The 27,437-nt window shown below is 54.3% G+C and overlaps 1 protein-coding gene across 1 annotated transcript in view; it reads left to right on the top strand.

The window, feature by feature from the left end:
- EPHA8 (EPH receptor A8) overlaps positions 1 to 27,437 on the top strand; it is a 45,793-nt gene that overhangs the window by 5,899 nt on the left and 12,457 nt on the right. Inside the window, exons 3-7 of the mRNA XM_034957801.4 lie at positions 6,720 to 7,383; positions 18,847 to 19,002; positions 21,240 to 21,575; positions 25,690 to 25,814; positions 25,888 to 26,050. Of these exons, the coding sequence (XP_034813692.1) occupies positions 6,720 to 7,383; positions 18,847 to 19,002; positions 21,240 to 21,575; positions 25,690 to 25,814; positions 25,888 to 26,050 (1,444 nt within the window). The remainder of the gene's footprint in view (positions 1 to 6,719; positions 7,384 to 18,846; positions 19,003 to 21,239; positions 21,576 to 25,689; positions 25,815 to 25,887; positions 26,051 to 27,437) is intronic.

Raw genomic sequence — 27,437 nt, 5'->3', positions numbered from 1 at the left:
CTGCCACTCACAGAGTCTGCATGAGATAGATCAAAAGGAAGCAGAGGCCCAGAGAGGTCAAGGGACTTGCCCAAGGGCACACAGCAGTTAGTGCTGCTGATCTCTTAACAGTTTAGTGCATACAGACCCTTGAGATTACAGAACCAACCCTGGCACCAGATCCCTGATTCTTCAAGTCTAAGGCCCTAGGTCCGGGGATCCCCATGGCTGCATCCTACAGATTCATAAGGTGCCAGGCCAGGACTAAAGAAGGCCAGCCAGGCCTTCCTGCCTTCTGGGTTGCTCCCTCCCTCCCAGCTGCCCTGGCCTCACCAGTCCTCCGACCTCTGGAGTCTCTGCTTGTCTGTCTCCCCAATGTGGCCAAGCTCCCGGTCCTAGCCACAGACTCTGGACTCAGCCTTCAGGTCGCTGTGGGTCATGTGCTCACAGGCCGTGCCCCCATCCTCCTGGGGAAGGGCTGCAGTGAGCAGGCTGCACTGCCCCGTCCCTCTGCTTCTCTTCTCTGAATCCTGCGGGGGCAGGGCAGTAGAGTAGGAGTGAGCCCGCGAGCCTGGTGAGATCCCAGCTCTGCCCTTGACAAGCAGGTGGCCTTGGGTCACCATTTCACCTCTCTGAGTCTCAGTTTCCCCATCTATAGAAAGGGACAAGTCTGTGATGACCTCCCAGGTCTGCGCCAGGGTGAGAGTAGATGACACAGTCTTGGCACCGAGTCTGGCACAGGGTGAGCCCTCGATGAACATAGGCTTTTATAATGATCATTAGCATTGTTACTCACGTGTGTTCTCTCACACAGTTACTGTCACATGAACTTCCTCTCACCAGCGTGCTCAGAAACACACACATGCACACACACACACACGCACGTACACACACATGCACGTGCACACATATGCACACACGCATACACACATGTGCACACACACGCATGCACATGCACATATGCACACATCTCTGCCACAGGCACGAGCACATTGTGCATACTTGAGTTCTTTCATGTCCACGTTCAGCTTCTATGGCTCTGAGGACAGAGGGATAATAATACTAATAATGATGATGATAACAACACCAACAGTTAACATTTATGAAGGGCGTTTCTTGACTTTGGGTAGAGTTTTCGTCTGGGCCTTTTGTGGGGGGCCTGTGGTTGGAAGTCTAGACACGGCCCCGCTTCTCTCTCTCTGGGGGTCTGGTCACCAGGCAGTGGTGAGCTGAGCCTGTTATCAGCCCTCATGCACCGGGCTCCCGGGAGCTGGGGGCAGGCCACATGGCCCTGGCTCTCCAGGTCCCTGAGCCTGGAGGAAGCCCTCGTCACCTGACCCAGCACCACTGCCTGAGGACGGACGCCAGGTTCTTGAGGTGTCCCTTTACCTCCCAGCCCATCAGTTCCCCACTCTGTAAAACACTCCTTGGTGTGGCTGTCTTCCCCGCGTGAGCGTGGTGTGGAAGGGCTTTGGTGCAGTGAGCTGGTCCCCCCGTGGCAGGGTTCCACCCATGAGGAGGTGGGTCCTGGTCCCTCCCTCACTGCATGGCGGTTGGCTGAGATGGCATTCTCCTGAGTCCCAGCAGCTAGGAGGGCACGCCTGGGCCCTGGCTGGCTCCGGGGTGTCTTTATCCCACTCAGAGCATCGGACTTGGTGTTTAGGGTAGTGAGGAATTGTCAGGGTTTTCAGCAGGTGGGGAGCATGGCTGGCCTCGTGTTTTGGACGCTCACACTGGCAGTCTCAGGTGGGTTTTCATGCGGGGCGCTATAAAGCATAGCTCAGCATTCTAGCATTGCATTTGCGAGTTAGAACAAATCAGGCAACTTAGATTCGCTGAGCTCTGAGCAGGTCACAGGCGTAATCTCATCACTCCCCACAACCAATCCTTGAGGTGGGTGCAGCCACCACACTTCACAGGTGAGGAAGGTGAGGCTCAGGGCAGTGAGGAATAATTTGCCCATCATCAAGCAGGTTCCAGCTGATGGCAAGCTGGGACTCAAACTTGGGTCTCTCTGGGCCCAGAGCCTGTGGTGAGTCCCTTACGCCACCTTCGAACTGCAGGCAGTGAGGCCCACTCTCTGCTGAGGCAGGGACCACCTGCCATCTTCAGGGGGCCTGTAGACTGGGGTTTCTCGGAGAGGAGAGAAGGCGGAATGAGATGCCTGATTTCCAAACTCTAGACCTTGAACCTGTGCCAGGCTAGCAGGTGAGGCATGCAGAGTCCCACATCCAGGAGGTCTGCAGAGGGGCCTGGGAATCTTCTGTTTAATTAGCTTTCCAGGGAGCCAGGCATGGTGGCTCACACCTGTAATCGTAGCATTTTAGGAGGCTTGCTTGCGACCAGGAGTTCGAGACCAGCCTGGGCAACATAGTGAGACCCTTTCTCTACAAAAAAAATTAAAATTAGCTGAGAGTGGTGGTGCACGCTTGTGGTCCCAGCTACTCAGGAGGCTGAGGTAGGAGGATCGCTTGAGCCTGGGAGGTCAAGGCTGCAGTGAGCCACTGTACTCCAGCCTGGGTAATGGAGAGAGATCTTGTCTCAAAAAATAAAAATAAAAAATAATAAGCTTTCCAGGTGATTCTCCTGCCCAGCTGGGAGGGGGAACCTCTGGAGATGGTCCTTGAGGTTCTGTCCACCCCTCTGACTCTGGAGTCCATTCAGTAGCTTGAGGACAAGGGTCACCCAGGGCAGTCTCCAGCCTCAGAAATGTTACCCGATTATCAGACAGGTGCAGAGCCTGAAGGGCCAGGGCACTGGGTCCTGATGAACGGGGGCTCCGCCTCCTGTAGTCAGTGTGATTCGGGCAGATTACTTACTTCGCCTCCACCTCCTCATTTATAACGTGGGGACAATCTTAGAACGGCTCCGTGCAGTGCCATCATTGGGCTGATAGATGAAAAGGCCATTTTACCAACAAGAAACTGAAAACTCTCAGAGGCAAAGCAATTCTACGAAGACTGGGGGAGGTCTGGCCCAGACCCCCTGCTCTTCATCAGGCTGCGTCCTTCCCTCTGCTCCCGGGAACTTCCGCACGCTGGGACGTGCTCCGCCTGCTCTGGCTAATTAACATGGACTAACGAATGCTGCTTTAGGTAAGTGGGCAGGTTAATTTCCATTGTCTCACTGGATTCTCACCGCGCCCTGGAGTAGATGGAAGGAGCAGGCATTTGCTACCCCATTTTACAGAAGAGAAGCCCAAGCCCCAGAGAAGGGATATGCCTCACCAAGCGCTGCACAGCTGGTTTGCTGCATTCTGATATGGGAGGAGGACAGAGTTGGGGGAGCAGCGTGCCAGAGTCAGTTTTTGGGCTTGAGAAGCAGCGGAGATGAGAGTGGCACCCATCACGGGGTGGGGGTGCCCCAGGCAGAGAACAGGGCTGATTCTGCCCTTGCACCAGACCTCCAGGAGTCTGTGCCACTCTGGGCATCAGCAGCTCCCGGGGCTGGCAGGGCTAGGCCAGACCATTGGCCCCGGTGGGGCAGCTGGAGTAGACTCAGATGGAACTGATTAATTTATCCGGGTCCCTGGCAGGAAACAGACAGGGAGCAGCTGGTTGGCTCTTTGGTGCTCCATTAATTGTGACAATGACTTTAACCCCAGATGTGATGCTGTGCTGCTTGGAGCCTCTGACAGCAAAGCGGGGTGTGGAGCAGGGGTCCTTCTTGGGTCGGGGAGACTCGGAAGCCTAAACTCATTCAGGTGAGGCTGGCGCTCCCTGGGGCCCCTTTGGAAGCAGGAAATCCTCCCGCATGGTCCCTGGAGGCAGGCGTGGTGGGCTGTGAAGATGCTGCCAGTTCAGTATCATATTAGGGCCATTGGTCAAGGGCCTTCCCGTGCCAGGCCTGAGCTAAGCACTTTGCAGAAATTTTCCCACTGCATCCTCTCAAACCTCGCTCAAGTGGGGCCTGTTTGAGTCCCATTTTACAGATGTGGGCACTGAGGATCAAGACGAGATTAGATGGAGGGGCTTGGGATGGGCAGAAAAAGACTTGAGATGCCCATGACCTTCTTTCTAGTGCTTGTGGAATAAGCCCAGAACTCCACAGGCTCTCAGAGCATCTGGTCATGAAGCCCCCCTCCCCCTTTAAGCAATAGGATCTCTAGTTCCAGGACAATTGAAAAAGGTCAAGGTGTTGCATGCGTGGAGGAACCAGGACAGGGGCCCAGAGACCAACCCCTCCCTCTGCCCTCATCCTCCAGCTCCTCCTCAGAGCCCTCATGAGTCCCTGAAGTCAGCTCAACAAGGGACTGCTCCTGGCCAGCCGGTGCTCAGCAGCCGAGGAAGCTAGGACTGTCCCCTCCCCTGTCTTCTGCAGACCTCCACCCTTGCAAGAAGGTCCTGCTTCATTGCAGTGCCAGGTTGACAGGTAAACTACAGATGCCCACACCCAGGAGGGCTGGGAAGGGGCCTGGGAGTCTTGCCCACCTGGATTCCCTCAGCTCATCACCCTGCACTGCCTAGTCTGGTGGACCCGGGGCACTTGAGGACAGGGAGTGTTCTTGGCATCTTTCTTTTTTTGAGATGGAGTCTCGCTGTGTCACCCAGGTTGGAGTGCAGTGGCACAATCTCAGCTCACTGCAAACTCCGTCTCCCGGGTTCATGCCATTCTCCTGCCTCAGCCTCCCGAGTAGCTGGGACTACAGGCGCCCGCCACCACGCCCGGCTAACTTTTTTGTGTTTTTAGTAGAGATGGGGTTTCACTGTGTTAGCCAGGATGGTGTTGATCTCCTGACCTCGTGATCCACCTGCCTCAGCGTCCCAAAGTGCTGGGATTACAGGCGTGAGCCACCGCGCCCAGCCAGGCATCTTTCTTTCTTTCTTGTTTATTCTGGTGAAATACACATAATGTAAAGTTTACCGTCTTAACCCTTTTTAAGTGCACACCTCGGTGACATGTAGTGCATTCACATTGCTATGTGGCCATAACCACCACCACTGCCAGAACTCCGTTCATCCTGCAAAACGGAAACTCCACGCCCTTAAACAGTAACCGCCCCCTCCCTGCCAGCCCCTGGCAGCCAGCATTCTACTTTCTGTCTTTCTAAATCTGACTATCTAGGTACTGCGCATACATGGAATCCTAACTATTTGTTTTTTGTTTCTAGTTTATTTCATTTGGCATGTCTTTAAGGTGTATCAGAATTTCCTTCCCTTTTAAGGCTAATACTCTGTTGTAGGTATATGCCACATTTTGCTTATCTACTGGTTCATTGACGTACGCTTGGGTTCCTTCTACGTTGTGGCTATTGTGAATAATGCTGCTATGAATAGGGGTGTACAAATATCTTTTTGAGACCCTGCTTTCAATTCTTTGGGATATATACCCAGAAATGGGATTGCTAGATCATATGGTAATTCTATTTTAAACACTTTGAGAAGCTGCCATACTGTTTTCCACAGCAGCTGCACTATTTTACAATCCCACCCGTAATGCACAGGGTTCTAATTTCTCCACATCCTTGCCAACACTTATTATTATCATTTTTTTTTTAAGAGGGAGTCTCGCTCTGTTGCTCAGGCTGGAGAACAGTAGTGCGATCTTGGCTCACTGCAATCCCTGCCTCCCAAGTTCAAGTGATTCTCCTGCTGCAGCCTCCCGAGTAGCTGGGATTATAGGCACGCGCCACTGCACCTGGCTAATTTTTCTATTTTTAGTAGAGACAGGGTTTCGCCATGTTGGCCAGGCTGGTCTTGAACTCCTGACCTCAGGTGATCCACCTGCTTCGGCCTCCCAAAGTGCTGGGATTACAGGCGTGAGCCGCCACACCTGGCCTTATTATTATTGTTTTTTATAACAGCCATCCTAATGGGTATGAAGTGGTATCTCATTGTGGTTTTGATTTGTATTTCCCTAATGATTAGTGATGTTGAGCATCTTTTCATGCACCATTTGGCCATCTGAATATTTTCTTTAGAGAAATGTCTGTTCAAGTCCTTTGCCCATTTTCTAATTGGACTGTTTCTTTTCTGTTGTTGTCGAGTTGTGGGAATTCTTTATGTATTCTGGATATTAATCCCTTATCAGCTACATGATTTGCACATAGCTTCCCCCATTTCCTGGGTTACCTTTTCACTCTGTTGAGAGTGTCTGGTTTATTTCGGAATCACTGATGCCCAGCCAGCAGGCAGCACAGAAGCAATTAACACTCAACTTTCTCACATCCTGGGATTCCCTTGAGTGGGACCCAGGCCAGCCCAGGGGAACAGCAAGAAGAGCAGGGAGGAGGGAGTCTGTGGATCAGGCAATCACTCAACAAGCAGCAGTGCAGGAGAGGCTGCTGAAGGATTTGAAGTGGGGGCAAGGCATAGTCTGGTTCATATATTAGAAAGATTCCTCTGGCAGCTGATATGGAAACTGGACTTGCTGACTTCCCCAGGCAAGTCCTCCCACTCTAAGATAGGAGGAGCCATAGAGAAATGAGGGCAGAGCTTTGGTATCAGACAGGCCCGATTCCCGTCCAGCCATTGCTCGATAATGACATGACCTCAGATGTGTGGCTCACAGGTCAGAGCCTCTACTTCCTCATCTCAAGAGTTAGTAAATAACACTTCCCCTGAAGATCGTGGCCCTCTTCGAGATCATGTCTGCAGGGGGCCTGGCATCTAGTAGCCACCAGGAGGCCAGCTCCTTTGTCTTTTTTTTTGCCAGCGTCCCCAGCACAGAACACAGGGTCATTGGCAAAAGAGGGTGAGGTGCTGGCTCTGCTGTAGTGGCTGTGTTCTCTCTGTCCACAGTGGGACTCCATCAACGAGGTGGACGAGTCCTTCCAGCCCATCCACACGTACCAGGTTTGCAACGTCATGAGCCCCAACCAGAACAACTGGCTGCGCACGAGCTGGGTCCCCCGAGACGGCGCCCGGCGCGTCTATGCTGAGATCAAGTTTACCCTGCGCGACTGCAACAGCATGCCCGGTGTGCTGGGCACCTGCAAGGAGACCTTCAACCTCTACTACCTGGAGTCGGACCGCGACCTGGGGGCCAGCACACAAGAAAGCCAGTTCCTCAAAATCGACACCATTGCGGCCGACGAGAGCTTCACAGGTGCCGACCTTGGTGTGCGGCGTCTCAAGCTCAACACGGAGGTGCGCGGTGTGGGTCCCCTCAGCAAGCGCGGCTTCTACCTGGCCTTCCAGGACATAGGTGCCTGCCTGGCCATCCTCTCTCTCCGCATCTACTATAAGAAGTGCCCTGCCATGGTGCGCAATCTGGCTGCCTTCTCGGAGGCAGTGACGGGGGCCGACTCGTCCTCACTGGTGGAGGTGAGGGGCCAGTGCGTGCGGCACTCAGAGGAGCGGGACACACCCAAGATGTACTGCAGCGCGGAGGGCGAGTGGCTCGTGCCCATCGGCAAATGCGTGTGCAGTGCCGGCTACGAGGAGCGGCGGGATGCCTGTGTGGGTGAGCGCGCCATGGCCTGGGCATGGGTCAGCCGGCAGCGGTGCTTGGTCTTGGCAGGGCTGCCAGGGTGTAAGGGTGAACGTCAGAGCCCACAGGCACCTGGGTGACCCACACAGCCCCTGGGAAGATGGATAAACCTCCAGTGTTCCTACATCCGGAAATAGGCGAGGCCACCTGTGTCCGTGTGTTGGGAAGGACGTGGGAGCAAGATGGGGGAGGGGAGAGGGAGGGAAACAGACTCCAGCCAGGCGGTGCCTTCTGTGGGAGGTACAGCTAAAGGCACCTGTGCAATTGGGTATGTTATGGGATTCCTACCCGGATTAGGGAGTGATACCATGGGCTAACTCAGGTCAGACATAGTTCTAAGCACTTTGCGAGTATTAACTCATTGAATCCTGGCCACTACACTATGACGTAGGAACTACTGTTATCCTGGTTTTATAGATGAGGAGAGACAGTGAGGCAAAGCAACTTGCCCAAGGTCATGCAGCTGGGGATGGCAGAGCTGGGATTTCAACTCAGAAGTCTGGCTCCAGAGTTGGTGCTCGAAACCGCTGAACTTCTAACCTGTAGGGTGGAGGGAAGTGGGACCGGGGCCCTGGGTGAATGAGCACACTGAGGGGTATGAAGCCAGGGGCACCCAGGGAGTACAGTCTGGGTTGGGCCTGTCCCTGGGGCCCTGAACAGGCTGCTTCTGTTCAGGGGGAATCTTATCAGGGACCTGTGTGAGAAGACAGGCAAGGGCCTTGTGGAGGAGGACAGTGAGAAGAGAGCCCCTGGGCCATGACTTAGGGTGGCAGCTGTACCCATAGGTGTGCTGCTGGGTTCCTGTGTCGGAGCAGGAGCAAGGCATGCAGACGAGGGAGCCTAGGCCCAGGTGGTGTGCATGAGTGTGTGTGTGCATGTGTGCGTGTGTGCGTAAGTGTATGTATGCATGTGTGTGCATGTGTGCGTGTGTGCATGTGTATGTGTGCATGTATGTATGCATTGTGTGCCTGTGTTCATGAGTGTGTGCATGTGTGTGCATGTGTGCGTGAGTGTATGTGTGCATGTGTGTGCATGAGTGTATGCATGCGTGTGTGCATGTGCGTATGTGTGCATGAGTGTATGTATGTGTGCATGTGTGCGTGAGTGTATGTGTGCGTATGTGCATGTGTGCATGAGTGTATGTATGCATGTGTGTGCATGTGCGTGTGTATGTGTGCATGTGTATGTGTGCGTGAGTGTATGTGTGCGTGAGTGTATGTATGCATGTGTGTGCATGTGTGCGTGAGTGTATGTATGCATTGTGCGTGCACATGTGTGCATGAATATGCGTGTGTGTTCACGTGTGTGCATGTGCGTGAGTGTATGTGCATGTGTGCATGTATGCGTGTGTATGTATGCATGCGTGTGCATGTGTGAGTGTATGTATGCATGTGTGTGTATGTGCATGTGTGTCAGCGTATGTATGCCTTGTGTGCCTGTGTGCGAGTGTACGCATATGTGCGCATGTGTGTGTGAATGTGCATGTGTGCATGTGTGCATTTTTGTATGCATGTGTTTGCGCATGTGTGCGTTGAGATGTGCATGTGTGCATGAGTGTATATGTGCATTCTACGTGTGCATGTGTGCGTGAGTGTATGCATGTGTGCATGTGCATGAGTGTAGTGTGCTTTTGTGTGCGTGTGTGTGGGTGTGTGCGTGTGCATGAGTGTATGTGGGCGTTTGTGTGCATGTGTGCGTGAGTGTACCAATGTGTGTGCATGTGTGCATGAGTGTGCATATGAGTGCATGAGTGTGTGTGTGCATGTGTGCAGGTGTGTGCATCTGCGTATGTGCATGTGTGCGTATGTGTGCATGTGTGTATGTATACGTGTATGCATGTGTGCATGTGTGCATATGTGCGTGTGCATGTGTGCATGTGTGCATGAGTGTATGTATGCATGTATGTGTGCCTGTGTGCGTGTATGTGTGCATGTGTGAGTGTATATGTGTGCATGTGTGTATGTGCGTGTGTGTATGTGTGCAATGTGTATGTGTGCATGTGTGCGTGAGTGTATGTATGCATGTGTGTGCGTGCACATGTGTGCATGAGTGTATGTGTGCATGTGTGCATGAGTGTATATATGCGAGTGTATGTATGCATGTGTGCATGAGTGTGTGCATGTATGTGCATGTATGCGAGTGTACGCATGTGTGCATGTGTGCATTTTTGTATGTATGTGTGCATGTGTGCGTTTATTGTGCATGTGTGCATGAGTATGTGTGCATGTTTGTGTGCATGTGTATGTGTGCATGTGTGCGAGTGTATGCATGTGTGTGCATGTGCCAGTGTAGTGTGCTTGTGTGTGCATGTGTGCATGAGTGTGTGTGCATGTGTGTATGTGTGCGTATGTATGCGTGTGTGTGCATCTGTGCGTGTGTGCATGTGTGTGCATGTGTGCGTATGTATGCATGTGTGCGTGAATGTATGTACACCTGTGTGTGCATGTGTATGTGTACATGTGTGCATATGTGTATGTATGCATGTGTGCATGAGTATGTATGCATGTGTGTGCATGTAGCGTCAGTGTATGCATGTGTGCGTGAGTATGCATGTGTGCATGTGTGTATGTGTGCGTGAGTGTGCATCAGTGTATGTGTGCATGTGTGCGTGCATGAGTGTGTGCGTGTGTGTGTGCATGTGTGTGTATGTGTGCGTGTGTCTGTATACCCGTGTGTGCATGAGTGCATGTGTACGTGTGCATGAGTCTATGCCTGTGTGCATATGTATGCATGTGTATGCATGTGTGCATGAGTGTATGCATGTGTATGTATGCGTGCATGTGTGCGTGCTTTAGTATATGTATGCATGTGTGCATGAGTGTATGCATATCTGCATGTGTACGTATGTGTACGTGTGTACATGTGTGCGAGTGTATGCATGTGTGTGCATGTGCATGAGTGTGCATGTGTGCATGAGTGCATTAGTGTATGCATGTGTGCATATGTGTGCATGTGTGCGTGAGTGTGCACATTTGTGTGTTAGTGTGCATATGTGCATGAATGCGTGTGTGCATGTGTGCGTGAGTGTATGTGTGTGTGCATGTGTGTATGTGTGTGCATGTGAGTGTATGTATGCATTTGTGCATGAGTGTGTGCGCCTGTGTGCGTGTGTGCATATGTATATGCATGTGCATACGTGCAAGTGTATGTACGCATTTGTGCATGTGTGTGTGAATGTGCATGTGTGCATATGTGTGTATGTATGCGTGTGTGCATGTGTGTACATGTGCATGCCTGTGTGTATATGCATGTGTGCATATGCATGTGTCCGTGTGTGTACGTGTGCATGTGTGCATGAGTGTATGTATGCATGTGCGTGTATGTGTGCATTTGTGCATGTGTGTATGTATGCATGTGTGTGCATGTGTATGTGCATGTGCGTGTGTATGTGTGCATGTGTATATGCATGTGTGTGCATATGTGCAAGAGTATGTATGCATGTGTGTGCATTTGTGCATGTGTGTATGTATGCATGTGTGTGCATGTGTGCGTGAGTGTGCACATTTGTGTGTTAGTGTGTGCGTGTGTGCATGTGTGCATGTCTGCGTGTGTGCATGTGTGTGTATGTGTATGTGTGTGCATGTGTGTGAGTGTATGTATGCATTTGTGCATGAGTGTATGTGTGCCTGTGTGCGTGAGTGTGCACGTATGTATATGCATGTGTGCATACGTGCAAGTGTGTACGCATTTGTGCATGTGTGTGTGAATGTATGTGTACGTGTGTGCATATGTATGTATGCGTGTGTGCATGTGTACATGTGCGTGCCTGTGTGTATATGCATGTGTGCATGCATGTGTATATGCATGTGTGTCCGTGTGTGTACGTGTGTGCATGTGTGCATGAGTGTATGTATGCATGTGCGTGTATGTGTGCATTTGTGCATGTGTGTATGTATGCATGTGTGTGCATGTGTATGCGCATGTGCGTGAGTGTATGTGTGCATGTGTATATGCATGTGTGTGCGTATGTGCAAGAGTATGTATGCATGTGTGTGCATTTGTGCATGTGTGTATGTATGCATGTGTGCATGTGTATGTGCATGTGTGCATGTGTATGTGTGCATGTGTATATGTGTGTGTGCATATGTGCAAGAGTGTATGTATGCATGTGTGTGCATGTGTGCGTGAATGTATGTGTACCTGTGTGCATGTGTGTGTACGTATGCATGTGTGTGCATGTGAGTATATGTGTACATGTGCATGTGAGTATATGTGTACATGTGCATGCATGTGTCAGAGTGTATATATGCATGTATGCATGCATGTGTACATGAGTGTATATATGCATGTGTCCATGTGTGCATGAGTGTATGCGTATGTGTATGTGTGCATGAGTGTATGTGTGCCCGTGTGTGCATGTGTGCATGAGTGTATGTATGTGTGCATGTGTTTGCATGTGTGCATGTGTATGTGTGCATGCGTGCATGCATGTATACGTGAGTGTATGTCTGCATGGTGTGCGCATGTGTGTGTGCATGTGGGGGAGTCTGTGCAGCCAGGCACCCCAAGAGTGGGGAACACTAAGCAAGCTTGTGTGGACAAACAGCAGGTGTCCAGCTGTTCCTGGTCTTGGCCAGGCTTCTCTCTGTCGTTTTCTTTGGTCTCATGAGTGGCTGGGCACATGGTGGCTCAGCCCCCCGGGCACAGTGAAGCCTGGCTGTTGAGATCATTGGATCCCCTGGACAGAGGAGGTGAAAGGGAGGAGGATGTTTCTATGCAGGGATCAGAGAGACAAGAGCCTGTCCCCAGATACCCTTAGTGAAAACTGGAACGGGGCCCTTGTCAGCTGCTGGGAATATGCTTCTAGCCCTTTGCTGCTACTATACAGGCCCTGGGGCCACAGTGAGATGGACCTTTAGTCCTCATCACCCATCCCTCTACCCCCAGCAGGCAGGCAGGAAAGGCCCCTGAGCGCTAATAGGACTGGGCATGACATAGGCTGACAGCCTCAGGTGATAACAGGTGGGGATGGAGTCCAGCTGGCTCCACTTAGGAGCCGTCTTGCCCAGAGATCTCTGGGGCCAGGATCTTCCCTGCAGCCACTAGGCCCTTTGAAGCCCTTCCCAGAGGCTCTCTGGTTTTCTTTCTTTCTCTCTTTTTTTTTTTTTTTTTTTTGGAGACGGAGTTTTCACTTTTGTTGCCCAGGCTGGAGTGCAATGGGGTGATCTCAGCTCTCTGCAACCTCCGCCTCCCGGTTCAAGCGGTTCTCCTGCCTCAGCCTCCCAAGTAGCTAGGATTACAGGTGCCCGCCACCACGCCCAGCTAATTTTTGTATTTTTAGTAGAGACAAGATTTCACCATGTTGGCCAGGCTGGTCTCAAACTCCTGACCTCAAGTGATCCGCCTGCCTCAGCCTCCCAAAGTGCTGGGATTACAGTCTTGAGCTACCACGTCCGACTCGCTGTCTGGTTTTCTTAAGAAATCTCATTTCACATCCCCAATTTCTATGAGTCTTCTCCTGTCCCGAGCTCTAAACCCCAAAGCACCTTCTGTGGCATTTGCCCATTTCTGGATTTGTTCTGCCCTCTGCAGCCTGGTTTGCCAGGCTCCCCAGGCCACAAGCTCTCATGGTTACTATCACAGACAGCCCTGTGTGTCAGCTTTGCACTGGGGAAGAAAAAACAACCAACACCCCTATTGCCTTCACAGCTCATAGCGGGGCGCATCACATACCAGCTCATTTGCTCATTGCAGCAAGGCAGGTATCACAATTCCATTTTACAGATGGGGAAGCTGAGGTGTAAGAGGTAGTGTTACCTGCTTAGGCCTTACAGCTAGTGAGAGCTGGAGCCTGAAGACAGGTCTGTATTGCTCTGAGCCAGGTACAGGCTTTTAGCGTCTCCCTAGCCTGCCCCGGGCTGCTTTGTCCGCCAGAGCTGCGCCAAACCTCTCCTCATTCAGGTGGGGCTAATGAAGGACCTTAGTGATGATTTTTCGTCTTTGATGTAATAGTTATCCATTCTGCTGAGCATCTACTGTGTCCCGGCATTGGGGATACAGGTACAGGGAGTCCCTGCCTCTGGGGACTTAGCAGTTTCTTATCCTTACAACAGTCCTTTAAGATAAGTATTATAGTCCCATTTTACTGATAAGAAAAACTGAGGTCCCTCAACTTAAGTAGCAGAGTAGTGATCTGATCCCAGGTTGCCTGACTCCAGCACCTTCAATTGCTTCCTCTGTGCACAAAGCCCTCTGCAAAGCCCCACTTCCCTCCTCCCTGGGGTAGCATTCGGATGGATGGTTAGCAACTGGTACAGCATAAGTCATAACAATCTGGCTGGTTGGCCGGTGCATACGCACTCAGGGTCGGCCACCGTCCCCAAGTCTGGATTTAGCCAGCGAGTACAAATATGCCAATTATTTGTCCCAGGTGAACTGAGCCACATTTGTCTGTAGGAAGAAGACCTGCCCTCCTGTCTTTGGGGTCAAGACCTCGCTTGGAGGTCTCAGGTAACGCTGCAGTCTCCCTGTGTGGCAGAAGAGGGAAGCGGAGCCCAGAGAGGGGATATGTCTTGCCCAATTTTCTCAGCACATCAGGGGTGGGGCTCTGAGTGGAAACCCCAGGGCCTGAGTGGCAGGACCTCACGGGGGCTGGGAGAGGCCAAGGCCACTCCTATTTCCTGGCACTGCTGCCACATTAATAACAAATAAAAAGAAATGCCAAAGTGGGGTTAGGGAATTGCAGCATATTTTGAATTTTACATTTAAATAATAATACAACGTAATTATGCCAGTTGCAAGATAATTACAGGTTTTATAAAAAATATTAATTCATAGTGCACTGCAGGCAGTGAGATTTGGGAACGGAAAGCCCGTTTTAAGTCACACAAGGAAAGACATTTCTCAGCCCCGTTTGTGGCTTCTGTGGCTGCGTAACCTCATTTGGGAAGGTCAGCACAGGTCTCAAACTAAGGCCTTTCACAAATGGGAGCCAGGTCCAAGAGCCCTGCCTTGTCCCCCTTTCTACCCCTGGAGAAGCCCTTGACCTCTTTGGAGCTGCCCGGCTCCTTGGTGGATGGCCTGGGGCAAAGGAAGGGCTGGGAACAGAGTGGGGTACCTTTCCTGGGATACTTGAGATGTCTTCTGCAATCTGGGGCTGCCCCTGCCCAGCCTGAGGGAGTCTTCAGGAGACCTGCTGAGGTCCATGGGGCCCCTGCCTGGTTTCAGAACATCCTGATCCCTTTTGGGCAATTCTCTCAGCAAACAGTTAAGGAGAGGAAGGGCGTGGAGTCAGGGGGTCTCAGCTCGCCCAGTCCTGAGCCCTTGTCCTTCTAGTGACAGGAGCAGGGGTTGAGAGCCTGAGACCCACAGCAGGGGCCAGGCCCCCTTCAACAGCTGCCCTCCCTGCCTTGGGTTTTGCCCTTAGAGGTACCCTCAGAAGGTGGCCAGGCAGTACTTGATTTTGCAGAAGACAGTATAGCCTGGGATAAGGGACCCGCCAGGTCACATGGCTCTTTAGAGGCCTTGCTTAGATTGCACTCGGACCTCAGAGACCCATGGAAAAATGTCAGAGCCATGTGGGGTTCGTCCAGTTTACCACTGGGGAATTGGAGGCCCAGAGAAGTGAAGTGACTAGCCCAAGGGCACACAGCGAGGGGTGGTTGATAGAATCTCACATCTCCCAACTCCTTGCCCAGAGGAAGCTCCCCACACTCCACAACTCCGGATCCAGTGACCTCCCCACACCAGACTGCACTTCCCAGCACCCCCCGCACCCTGGTTCACCCCAGAAAGAGGAAGGGCCTCTCAGCGCATCACCCAGCGGAGCAGCAGCTCAGAGTCTGAAGTCCTGGTTGCTGTCCTTCCTGTCACCTGGACGCAGAATATAAATCACCCTTCGCGGCCCTAATCATCTTTCTATAAATATCAGAGAGTCTGATTTCGGAGGGGGAGCAGGAACAGTGAGCTCTTTTGCCTTCCTGACTGTGTTTAAAATCTGATTTAGAATTAATTTCCTTTGGTTGTCCACCAGCAGACACCTTATTTGTCAAATCTCCGGCTCTTTGCGGGGGAGAGCAGAGAGGTGGCCAGGGCCACAGGCAGCTGCTGGCCTGACAGGCGGCCTGAGCAAGGTGCCCTCAGCAGGGTCAGGAGCCCCTCCTGGCTCGCGGCCCAACACCCGGGCACGTGCAGGCTCCGGAAGCACCCTGGGTCGACAGGCAGGGCCGGGCCCCAGCCCAGAGCCGCTCCATCTGTCTCAGCCATTAATTCCCGGCCCAGCCTCCAGGTCTCTGGGCTCCCTGAGGCCTGGTGATTAGTATTCTTATTAAAGATTATTTTATTTTCATTGCGTGGATTAATCTGGCCTTGACACATTATAGCCATATGGGTATTAGCCGAGTGTGTGAGAACTGCCGACTGGTGAGCCACAGCGGCGCAGCCATCTCTCAGCTCTGGGATGGTGCTGGGAGGACGGGGGGAAAGGCCATAGCTCCAGAGACTCCCCCGCCTGACTGCACATTCTGGCTCTGCTGGGAAACTGGGGCAAGGCATTCAGGCTCCCTGAGCCTCTCTTTCCTCTTCTGTCGAACAATTGTAAGAATTCCAACTACATCAAATTGTTGTAACAACAAGTGCCAGGCACTGCCCTGGCATGAATTTATGTGTCTTCACTCATGTCATGCTTGCCATGTCCAAGGCGGGTAGAATTATGATCTCCACCTTAAAGACGAGGAAACTGACTTCCAGCAACTTGCCTAATGTCACTGAGCTCAGATAAAGGGGGTTAGACGAGGATGGGAACCCAGGTGCTACACCCGAGCTTCTGCTCGGGCCTGACAAGGACCAGGTGGGCCCTGGAAAGGGTCAGAGACTTGCAGGGCCAGCCGTGGTGCTGGCTTCCCTCAGGCCCCGCATCACGCCATGAGGCTTTGCCTGTCCGTCTGCCAATGCCGTGGAAGCTCCCTAAGAGCAGGCCCAGCTCTTACTTCTCTTGGGTCCATAGTAGAAGCTCAGTAAGTGTTGGGGAAAGGAATAAATGAGGGAGGGAAGAAGCAAACGGTCTCTGAGATGCTAATCGTTGTGGATTGGATCATTACAGTGAGGATTACTGTCATTCAGCTCAATAACTGGTTCAACAAATATTTGCTGACAAAATGCAAAGCCCTCTTCTGATGATGCCACCCCCAGCGGCCCCCAGGGCTCAGAAGGAGCCTGTGCCCAAGGCTGTGCCCCAGGACTGAGCCTCCCGGGGGGCTTCTGGGAAGAGGAGGTGAGATCACAGTGTGTCAGTCAAGACTCCTCACGACTCTGAGCCCCTAGACCTGAGCTCAGCCCCCAGGCAGACCAGAGCCCTCTTGGGATCCTCTGGAGGGGAGGGAAAGATGTTGCAACACTGGGGCGTATTTTCCCCCACTCTGCAACTTACAAGCTCTTTCTGGCTCTGCAGCCTTCTAGAGTATGAAGCAACTTCAGGGCGTTACCATTTCTCCTGACTCCAGGTTTTCTCTCAAGTTTGTAGAATTTTACAAATGAAGCTGGTTTTAGCTTTTGTAATAAAGAGATACGATCAACATCCAGAGAAGAAATGCTCTGCAGTGGCCTGATGTCTTTGTAATTGAAGGTTCTCTCAGGCACTGAGTTTTCCAGAACAGGATTTAGTGGAGAGAGAACCACAGTGAGCTTCCCGGTGGTCCCTGTTGCAAAGGACTTCAGTTCCATGGACGGAGCCGGGAGCTGCCTGGCTGGGTGGCATTTGGCCCACCTGAACCTCTGGGGTCTCTGCCCAGAGCAGATAATGGTGGGATCCATTCAATTTGAAAACTCCTGCCTGGAGTTTAACAGCATCTGCCCAGGGCTAGCACTGGACCAGGTTCTGGGACATTGAGATGAATAAGGGAGTCGTACTCTGTTTGCAAGGATCTGCCCACGGGGCCTCCCAGTCTAGAAGGAGAGTCAGCACTGACAAGCGAGTACAGCCATAGTGTTGCGGGTGGTGAGGCCAAGCAGGGGCCGCAGGAGCAGGGCGGGGAATGGTCGTTTCTCTGTGTGTGTGTGTGTGTGTGTGTGCGCGCGCGCGTGTGTCTAGAGTTCCAGAAGGGACAGTCAAAATTAATCTTAAAAGAGGAGCTCAGTAGGTGGACAGAGGAGAAAAGGCAGCCCAGGAAGCGGGCACAGCGTGTGCAAAGGCCCCGAGGCAGGAATCAGACTGCTGGGTGTGGGGATCGGCCAGTGCTTTAGTTTGGCCTAAGGATGGGGGTGAGGGGCAGCACTAAACGAGGCTCCAAGTGGGTTTTGGCTGGGCAGGGAGGGATTTGAACACCAGATTTCATTGTCTAAGCCCTGGGGAGCCTGTGAGGCGTGAAACAGGCAGTGACTGAGTGAGATGTGCATTTTGGAGACTCCCTCAACCTAGGGTATCCCCCTCCCTGCACAGTGGACTCCTTATTCTTTAGGCCACAACTCAAATATCATCTCCTCCTCTGGGAAGTAGCTCCTCCCACCATTTACCCTTCCATCACCTTAGCCCCCTTGTTCTCTCCCTCCCTCCTAGCCGTGATCCCAGCTGAGAGCCAGTGGCTCTGGTTCACAGCCCTCCAAGGCCCAAACAGGCCTGGTCCAGAGTTGTGCTCATGAACAGTGGTTGACTGAATGCATGATCATGCAGGCAGCTGGGTGGGGGGAGGCAGGGCTGGAAGCCAAGTCTGCAGGCTGCTGTGGGTGAGAGATGAGGTAGGGTGTGGCAGTGGCTGGAGAGAGGGTCAGTCCCAGCCACAGTGACAGTGACAGTGACAGTGTGGGCCTGGGAGGGGAGAAGCCTGCGCTTCTTGGATAGTCACCCTCCCATGGGGGCTTGGAAAACAGACCCCAGGTGCCGGCCCTGGCTCTTCTAACTCAGCTGTCTGTGATGGGGCCAGGAATCTGTATTTTTATGGAGGTGGCTCCGTGTCTGCCCGTGTTTGGGAGCGATGGGTCTTACCAGGTGTCCCCCCCTTTCTAGTCGCATTCCCAGCACCCCCATCCCTGGCCTGCTTCCTCATCCCACCCAAGTCAGTTCCGGGGCATTTGATCCTCAGCCCCATGGCCCGGGCCCCTAGGCTGGCGTCCCACGTAAGGACCAGTGTCCCATAAAAGAGAGAAGGACAGCATCTCCACCCCTAAAGCTGGAGACAGGGCCTGGGGGAGGGGTCAATTAGAGGAGGGCTGGGGAATTTGGAGATGCTCAGGGTGGGGCTCACTTTGAGGCTGGGACTCCCATGTCAGGGTCTGAACCTCAGCTCTGCCCTGACTGGCTGTGGAACCCTGTGGAAGACACAGGCCCCCTCTGCGCTTCAGTTCTGCCCCCTGCAAATGAGGGCAGCACTGGACAGTGTGAAGGTCTGCACCTCCATCCCTCTGGGGCACCCCCCAGGAAGCTGTGGGCCACAGTGTGAGCGGTCCCCAAGGCCAGCCAGGGTGGCCCTGCTGGCTCATGTGCAGCCGCCTTCTCCTCCACAGCCTGTGAGCTGGGCTTCTACAAGTCAGCCCCTGGGGACCAGCTGTGCGCCCGCTGCCCTCCCCACAGCCACTCTGCAGCTCCAGCCTCCCAAGCTTGCCACTGTGACCTCAGCTACTACCGCGCAGCCCTGGACCCGCCGTCCTCAGCCTGCACCCGTGAGTACCACTCCAAGATGCCAGCACCCTTGAGCCCAAGACTGGGCCGGGCCCCTGTGTTTGGTCCTCCAGGCCTCAGAGAGCCAGTTCTCTGCTGGTGGGGCAGGGGCGGGTGGCTCTCTTGAGCCAGAGGCCAGTCTGGGATTTGGGGGGGTGACTCTGATCCCTCCACGGTGGCCTAGACCTCTCTGGGCTCCCAGCCTCTGTCCTGTGTCACCTACACTGGAGGGCAGAATGGAGCTGGCCTCACTTCTTTCCCCACACTGGGCAGTTTTTGTCATCTTCTGATCTAGCAGCGATGCCGATGTCCTGGGGGCCAGGTGGGCAAGCCAGGGTGCTCGCCTGTGCGGAGAGGGTGAGGGTTAGGGCAGCAACCCTTCCATCACCATCATCTTTGATGAACTTGTTGGAACTGCTGAATGCTAAGAGCTGCCTTACGTGTGTATGGTGTGTGTGCATATGTGTGTGTACCCATGGAGTTCGAATATCTGATTCTGTGTATGCCCTGGGACCCCTGCAGTGATTGTGTGTTAGCATGTGTCTGTGTGAGCAGCTGCTCTTACAGACGACGCCTGTATCGTGTTTGGATGCCTGCATGTAAATGTGTGACGTGTAGTTGAGCTCACATATATAAAGGATTCGTCACATATATTAAGGATTCTTAGGAGGAGGTGTGTGTGTGTGTACATCTGGGTACCTGAAGGGGACTCAGAAGTCCTTGTAAAGCTTGAATGAGGGTGTCTTGTGAGCTCAGCACGTGTGTGTGTGCGTGTGCACACCTGGCCCTGCAAGGGTGCATGTGCCTGGAGAGGGTGTGGCTGCATGTGCACGTGCCCTGCGGACCTGAAGGTATGGGGGGATTCTGCGCCCATGCCTGCAGGGCTGCGTGACTGTCCTACCTTCCGCTGATGCAGCGCCTGGATTCTCTCCTCTCATGTGTCCTAACAGGCCACTCATACTCCCATTCCAGGCCTGGGGAGGGACCACAGCCTGCTCAGCCCAGCCCAGTTGCCAACCCTGGGCTCTTGTGGTAGGGCAAGAGGCACTTCAGACTGTTCTGATTTTGCGCTGAATCTGCCCAAGCATCAGCCCCCATCTCCCGCTCCCATACATCCATCACCACCCAGCCCCAGCCTCCCTGCACATGGCAGGCGAGGGCCCAGGTGCATTCATGCCCACATGCTTGTGCACATACACACAGACACACACACCCACCCTCCCTCCACTGCCCTGCCCGGATCTGTGCATTTTCCACGTGTGGGACCTGTTGGGGCAGAAAAGGTGGCCAGGTGACAGCGTGGGCACCTCAGGCAAGTCGAGTCTGGCCCCAGGTCATGGACACTTGTGCGAAGCTGGCTGGACTCTGGTTTCTTTCCAAACCCACAGTTCAGTGCCTTTAGGTTCTGGAAAGCTTAAGATCGTAAAGGCTGAGCTTTTAGTATTCTATACCCTTCAGATGTTAAAAATTCTCTTCTCTTCAAATTGTAAGATTCTGATTCCAAGATCTTACAATTCTGTTTTCTGAAGATCTAAGATTCTCTGCCTGGAATTCTGAGAACTGGAATTCTGAGGCCAGGGGTCCCCACAGACCCCCATGCCCTCTTGGCTCAAACCCCCACCCCAGCCCCTCAGGCCCCCAGCCCCACGTCCTGGTCTGCTCAACCAAGGGGTCACCCTTCTCTCTCCAAAGTCTTTGTGCTGCCCAGACAGAGGCTCCCATGCCCGGGGTTGGGGAGCGGCTGCTTGGTGCACACAGCCATGGGGATACACGGTGGGCTTCTGGGGGCCTCCACTTAATTCCACAGTGCGCGCTCAGTGGCATTTTGTATCGGATCCGGCACAGAAGGGTCAAGGAATAGATGTGGCTGCAAATACCTGGGTCACTTACACACGGGGTGGCTGCTGTGGGCACCCCCGGGACTGTGCGGTCTCTCTCCCACTCTGGGTGAGCAGTGGGATGTCCAGACCCTTGGATCATGGTGGTCCTGATGGGTGGGGGGGATGGGGTCCCAGGGTTCTGTGCCCAGACTCTGACATTGTGGTCCCGGTCTGATGGCAGAGACACAAACTCTGCCCTTGGGGAGGCTACAGAGGATGGAGTAGATGTGGACCTTATCCTTAAGGAGCCCTAAATATGATGGGGAGCCCTTCCCTTGGGGAGCCCCAGGTCTGATGATAGGAAGACAGGACAGCCCAAATAAATAACCACTGCCCCATCTGTCATCCTCTGCCCTCAGGGCCACCCTCGGCACCAGTGAACCTGATCTCCAGTGTGAATGGGACATCAGTGACTCTGGAGTGGGCCCCTCCCCTGGACCCAGGTGGCCGCAGTGACATCACCTACAATGCCGTGTGCCGCCGCTGCCCCTGGGCACTGAGCCGCTGCGAGGCATGTGGGAGCGGCACCCGCTTTGTGCCCCAGCAGACAAGCCTGGTGCAGGCCAGCCTGCTGGTGGCCAACCTGCTGGCCCACATGAACTACTCCTTCTGGATCGAGGCCGTCAATGGCGTGTCTGACCTGAGCCCCGAGCCCCGCCGGGCCGCTGTGGTCAACATCACCACGAACCAGGCAGGTAGGCGGAGAAACTCCGTCCCGCAGCGTCCTGGTCCCCCAGCTTCCCCTGCCCCAGACCCATCCAGGGATCAGAGCTCTGCCGGGGACGTGCTGTGGGCCTTTAGGCAAGTGCCTCTCTGGCCCTGCGCTCCTCACCAGGACCCAGAGCTGGAGGCTCTTCATTGCCTTTAGAAAAGTGGAACACGTTCTATAAGTAAGAGAAATCCCAAAAGCTCAGAGGCAGGCTAGTGTGGCCGTCGAAAGCCTAGGTTCCAGAACTTTCCCTCTCTGTGCCTCTGTTTCCTCCCTGGTGCAATGGGAATAATAGTACCTGTCTGAGGTCCTCTCAGGAGGCTTAAATGAGAGGAATGAAATTGCTTAGCCCAGCACCTGGCCCGTGGTAAATGCTCAATAAATGTCATTAAAAAATAAAATCACTCGGATGATCATTTTCCAGAACAGCTGCTACAGCTGCCCTTGGGATAGACTTGGCTGCAGTGGCTTGGACCACAGTAGTTTATCTATCAGTTTCTGGCCAGTTGGTGGGCTGAATTCACCCCCGGAACCTCTTTCTTCCCAAACTCTGGAGGATCCTGCCCGTCAAGTGACAGCATGACCCAAGAGCCCTCCTAGGGCAGCTTCCTATTAACAGCCAACCTCACCTGTGCCCAAGACCCTCAGGCCCCCACCCACCATCTCCTCCCAAAACCACACAGCCCTGGCCCTGCAGACACTATGCCCACCAGGTCACAGAGGAAGAAACTGAGGCCTGGAGAGCACCCAGGGCCACCTGACATAGGAAGTGGCAGAGGCAGGGCTCAAACCCAGGTCTGTGTCACTTCCAAGTGAAGCAGGTCCCCCCAACTCTGAATCCAGGGCATGCTGCTCCCTGACGCCAGGGCCTCAGCCCTTCAGAAGATTCCCTCATTCGACAGCCCTCATGGAACACCCACTAAATGCCAAGTGTGGTGCCAGGTGCTGGCAATACAGAGAGAGAGTGAGCTATGTGCCCTGTGGTAGAGCCCAGCCCTGGCCCACCTGTCTCTAGGCACCTGAGGCCCCTGGCAGGCTGGTCCCAAGTGGAGGGGAGAGCAAGAGAAGTTCACAGCATTCAGGCAGCATCCGGGATGCCCCAACATTAAAGAGGAAACTAGACCCTGCCTTGAACCTGCCTTCCCCTCTGGCCACCAGACCATTTCTCTTCCCATACGACCCTCTCTGTCCGTGCCTGGCGTATCTACTTCTTCCTCTCCTCTGCGGGCCTTCTCCATGTCTTTCCTCACCTCTCCACAGAAATCAGCAGCCCTGCGTGGCCACATCCATGGGCGCCTCTTCCCCCTTTCATTTCCTCCTCCTGGAAACACTTTTCTCTTGCTCCTGTGTCCCAGCCCACACCCATTTTCCATTGACCTGTGTGGCCTGTCCCTCTCTGTCTTTGTAGCCCCACCTCCTTTAAATGGCCTCTAAAGACCATGGGTCCCTGGGAATGTCCTGGGCCCTCCTCTCTTTCCTGTGTGCCCAGATCCATCTTTTCTGGGCGGCTGTTTCAGGGCCCATGACTTTGAATTCCACCTTTGTGCTAACAACCCCCAACTCGCGGTCACCAGCGCAGACCTCTCCCCTAGGACCCAGCTGCCCACTCCTGTCTCCATTCGGTTATGTGAAAAACAAACAACCCTGCCACACCTGCACCTGCCCCGCCCTAGGACATGGCACCTCCAGACCCAAGCTGTCATCCTTGACTCTCATGCATGTCACATCCATCCCCCCTAAAGCCCCAGGGACCTCCCTTCAAAATGACCAACTGACTTCCACCCCCCACGAGTCCATGCCTGGACCACCACAGGAGACCCCTCTTGCCTCACCCCCACAAGACATTCTCCACACCAGTCCTGAGTGAGCTTTAAAAATAGAAGTGAGGGCTGGGCGTGGTGGCTCACGCCTGTAATCCCAGCATTTTGTGAGGCCAAGGCAGGAGGATCACTTGAGGCCAGGAGTTTGAGATCAGCCTGGGCAACATGGCAAGACCCCATCTCTACAAAAAAAATTTTTTTGAGACAATGTCTCTATCTGTCGCCCATGCTGGAGTGTGGTGGCACAATCACGGCTCACTGCAGTCTTGATCTCCAGAGCCCAAGTGATCCTCCCACCTCAGCCTCCCAAGTAGCTGACCAAGGGCACACACCACCATGCCCAGTGATTTTTTTTTTTGTAGAGATGGGGTCTCCCTATATTTCCCAGGCTGATCTGAAACTCCTGGGCTCAAGTGATCCTCCTGCCTCAGCCTCCCACAGTGCTGGGATTACAGGCATGAGCCACGATGCCCAGCACCACCCCCACCCCAAGTTTTTTAGATGAAAATACATGAGAACAAGCTGTCCTCAAAGCCCTTCACAGCCTAGGCTGAGCGCACATGCAATTCAGACATTCTCATGGCCTGTGGACCCACACAGCTTCACCCCTGCCTGCCTCTCCAGAGCACCTCTTTCCCTGGCTCACTCTCTTCTGGCCATGATGGTCTCCGGTGCCCCCTCCTTGAACAAACTGGGTCTTTCCCTGCTGCTAGGCCGTGGCCTGGCTTCTCCTTCGGAATGACTCGCTCTTCCCCTGACATTCCCATGACTGGCTCCTCTGCCCTGGAGGCTCCCCCGACCACCTCAGCTGAAATGTCCCAGTGCCCTTCCGGGCCCTGCAGAGGTCTTCTCCATCACAGCACCCCTTCCTACCTTTCCCAGCACCAAAAGAACCCCCATTCTCCTGTTTATTGGACGCCCTGTCTCCTTTCCTGGGACAGAAGCTCCTTGAGGGATGTCTTGGGCACTGCAGAGTTCCCGGCTCCTAGCCCCGTGCCCAGCATGTGATAGGCACTCAGGAGTCCTAGAGGATCAAGTGACAGCTCTAAGCAAATGTGGAGGACTGTGCTCAAAGACCACCTGCCCCTCCTGCCTCACCATCGCCACTTCTCTACAACCAACTCCTCCCTGGAGCCCTCTCAGACGCGAACCCCATTCCCCTCCCGCTCTGGGCCCTGGTCTCACTCTGTCCGCCCCCATCCCACAGCACCTCCTGCCTTGGTTTTTAAGAGACACACCTTGTGTGTCCCTTGCAAACAGTGGCCTCATCGAATCCTCCCCTCCCCCTGGCAAGTGGTGCTCACTAGCTTCACTTTATAGAAGGGGACCTGGTGTCCGCAGACAGCAAGTGACTCACCCAGGGTCCCAGCTAGCAAGAGAGGGAGCCGAGTCCCGAACCCACGCCTGGCTCCCAGACTGGTGGGCTTTCCCCTGGACCACACCCTTCCAGTGCAACTCTGGAGCTGCTTCTTAATTTCTCATGCCAGAATCCTCAGCAGCATTTATTGGGCACCTACTGTGTGCAGTCCCTGCCCCCAGGGAGCTCCCGGTTGTGCTGGGGATGCCCAGACATGAGGGAAGACTTAGTCACGTAGGGCAGAGAGTCAGAACTCGGGGTGAGCAGAGGGGAGGAGGAGGCCTGAGGGCTGGAGGGGCAGGGAGGACAGGGCAGTTCCCTCTGTTTGGCTGTGGCTGTGGCTGTGTCTGACACCTCCTAGCAGCCTCCCCACAGGGCTGACTGCACCTGAGCCAGGAGGGAGAGATGCATGAAGAAAGGCATCGGTGACTCCGTTAAGGAGGGAGGGGTGGGCGGGCAACCAAGTGTGACTGGGAGAATACTTGGGGCTCAGCTCACCCCCTTCCCTCAGCATCCAGAACTGTCCCAGGTACGCCCTCCAAACCCAGGCAGTGAGGGGCCAGTTCCTCCATTCTTTCTACACTTCTTTCTCCTGACCTTTCCTCCTTCCTCAAGCACTCCCAAGCAGCTGGTCCATGCCGGGCCCTGGGCTGGGGAGGGAGGCTCAGGCATCTTCTTGTCCAAGCCAACCCCAACATCCCAGACCATGCCAGGCCACACCAACCCCAGGGGACTGACCCCAAGTGACCACCAGCGATTTGTTGGGAGAACTGGAGGGTGCTGGCTGTCCTGGGGCTGGGGCAGGACCATCAGGAAGCTGAGCAGGGCTGGAACCAGGATCCCCGGGTGGAGCCTGGGAAGGGTTGGGAGAGAGGCCACGCCTTGTCTCCCCTCCGCCCATCTGACGGGATTGGCCGCCCCAGCCCCGTCCCAGGTGGTGGTGATCCGTCAAGAGCGGGCGGGGCAGACCAGCGTCTCACTGCTGTGGCAGGAGCCGGAGCAGCCGAACGGCATCATCCTGGAGTATGAGATCAAATACTACGAGAAGGTACCACGGGCAGGACGGAGCGGGAGGGGCTGGGCCAGCAGGGCAGGGCCCACTGACCACCGTCCCGTGGCAGGACAAGGAGATGCAGAGCTACTCCACCCTCAAGGCCGTCACCACCAGAGCCACCGTCTCCGGCCTCAAGCCGGGCACGCGCTACGTGTTCCAGGTCCGAGCCCGCACCTCAGCAGGCTGTGGCCGCTTCAGCCAGGCCATGGAGGTGGAGACCGGGAAACCCCGTGAGTGCAGGGAGGGGGCGTGGGCGCGGAGCAGCCCAGGTGCCAGGACCCTGGGGTCGGGGGGTGGCCGAGGAGAGAGCTAGTGCAGGCTGAGCCAGTGCCAATGCAGGATTTCTGCTCTCCTTGCCCTACCAAGTGGGGTTGTGGGAGTTTTTTATTTAATTGAGACAGAGTTTCACTCTGCCACCCAGGCTGGAGTGCAGTGGTGCGATCTCAGCTCACTGCAACCTCCATCTCCCAGGTTCAAGCAATTCTTCTGCCTCTGCCTCCTGAATAGCTGGGACTACAGGCACCCGCCACCACACCCGGCTAATTTTTGTATTTTTAGTAGAGACGGGGTTTCACCGTCTTGGCCAGGCTGGTCTCGAACACCTGACCTTGTGATCCACCCGCCTCAGCCTCCCAAAGTGCTGGGATTACAGGCATGAGCCACTGCTGCCAGCCTAATTTTTTTGTGTATTTAATAGAAATGGGGTTTCACCATGTTGACCAGGCTGGTCTTGAACTCCTGACCTCAGGTGATCTCCCACCTTGGCCTCCCAAAGTGCTGGGATTACAGGCATGAACCCCTGCACCCGGCCTCTGTCAGCATTTGCACAGATGAAAAACCGAGGTTAAGAGAAGGATGGTTGCTCGCCTGAGGCGGCAGAGATGGTGACAGCCCCCCACACACCATGGCTGGTACTGAGATGAGTGTCAGGGTCTGGGACCAGCAGCATCGGTCTCACCTGGGGACTTACCAAAAATGCGAATTCCCAGTGCTCACCCCAGCCCTTCAGAAACTCTGTGGGTGGGCCCAGTCATTTGGATTTTAACAAGCCCTCGGTGATCCCCAGGCACTGTCACATTTGGGACCCTCTGACTTCGAGGCTGTCCCTTTCACTCTCCTCCTGCCCCAATCTCCAGCTGAGTCAGGGTCTCCTTTATGTGCACCCACTGCGTGGTGGGGCTAGGACAGAGCTAGTGACCGCCCACCTGGCGCTCCCTGGGCGTCTGAGTGCCTCCGGTGCTTGTAGGCCTGGCACCCCCTGGAGACCACCCAGATGGGAATCCTGAGCCCTCCATCCCATGTACTGTGTGGCCTCGAGTCAATTCCTCGAGTTCTCTGAGCCTCTTTCCTTCTGAAAACTGAAGATAGTGCTGGGGTCTCTCTGGAAGGGACATGGGGAGGGTTTACTGGGGCTTGAAGGTACAGCTCTCAGCACACTCCGTGTTGTCACTGTCAGGATAACAGGGAGGACAGGCATTTATTGGCTCAGAGGACACGCGACTCTTCTCCAGTCCCACAGCCACAAGAAGCAGCGGCACCAGCATTAGGAAGCCGGGCATCCAGGTCTCAGGAACTTGAAGAGGAAGCTTAGTAGAGGGTGGGGTGGGAACAGAGGAG

This window comes from Pan paniscus, chromosome 1 (genome assembly GCF_029289425.2).
Source record: "Pan paniscus chromosome 1, NHGRI_mPanPan1-v2.0_pri, whole genome shotgun sequence".
Classification (NCBI taxonomy): domain Eukaryota; kingdom Metazoa; phylum Chordata; class Mammalia; order Primates; family Hominidae; genus Pan; species Pan paniscus.
This window is presented reverse-complemented; position numbering and strand designations above follow the sequence as displayed.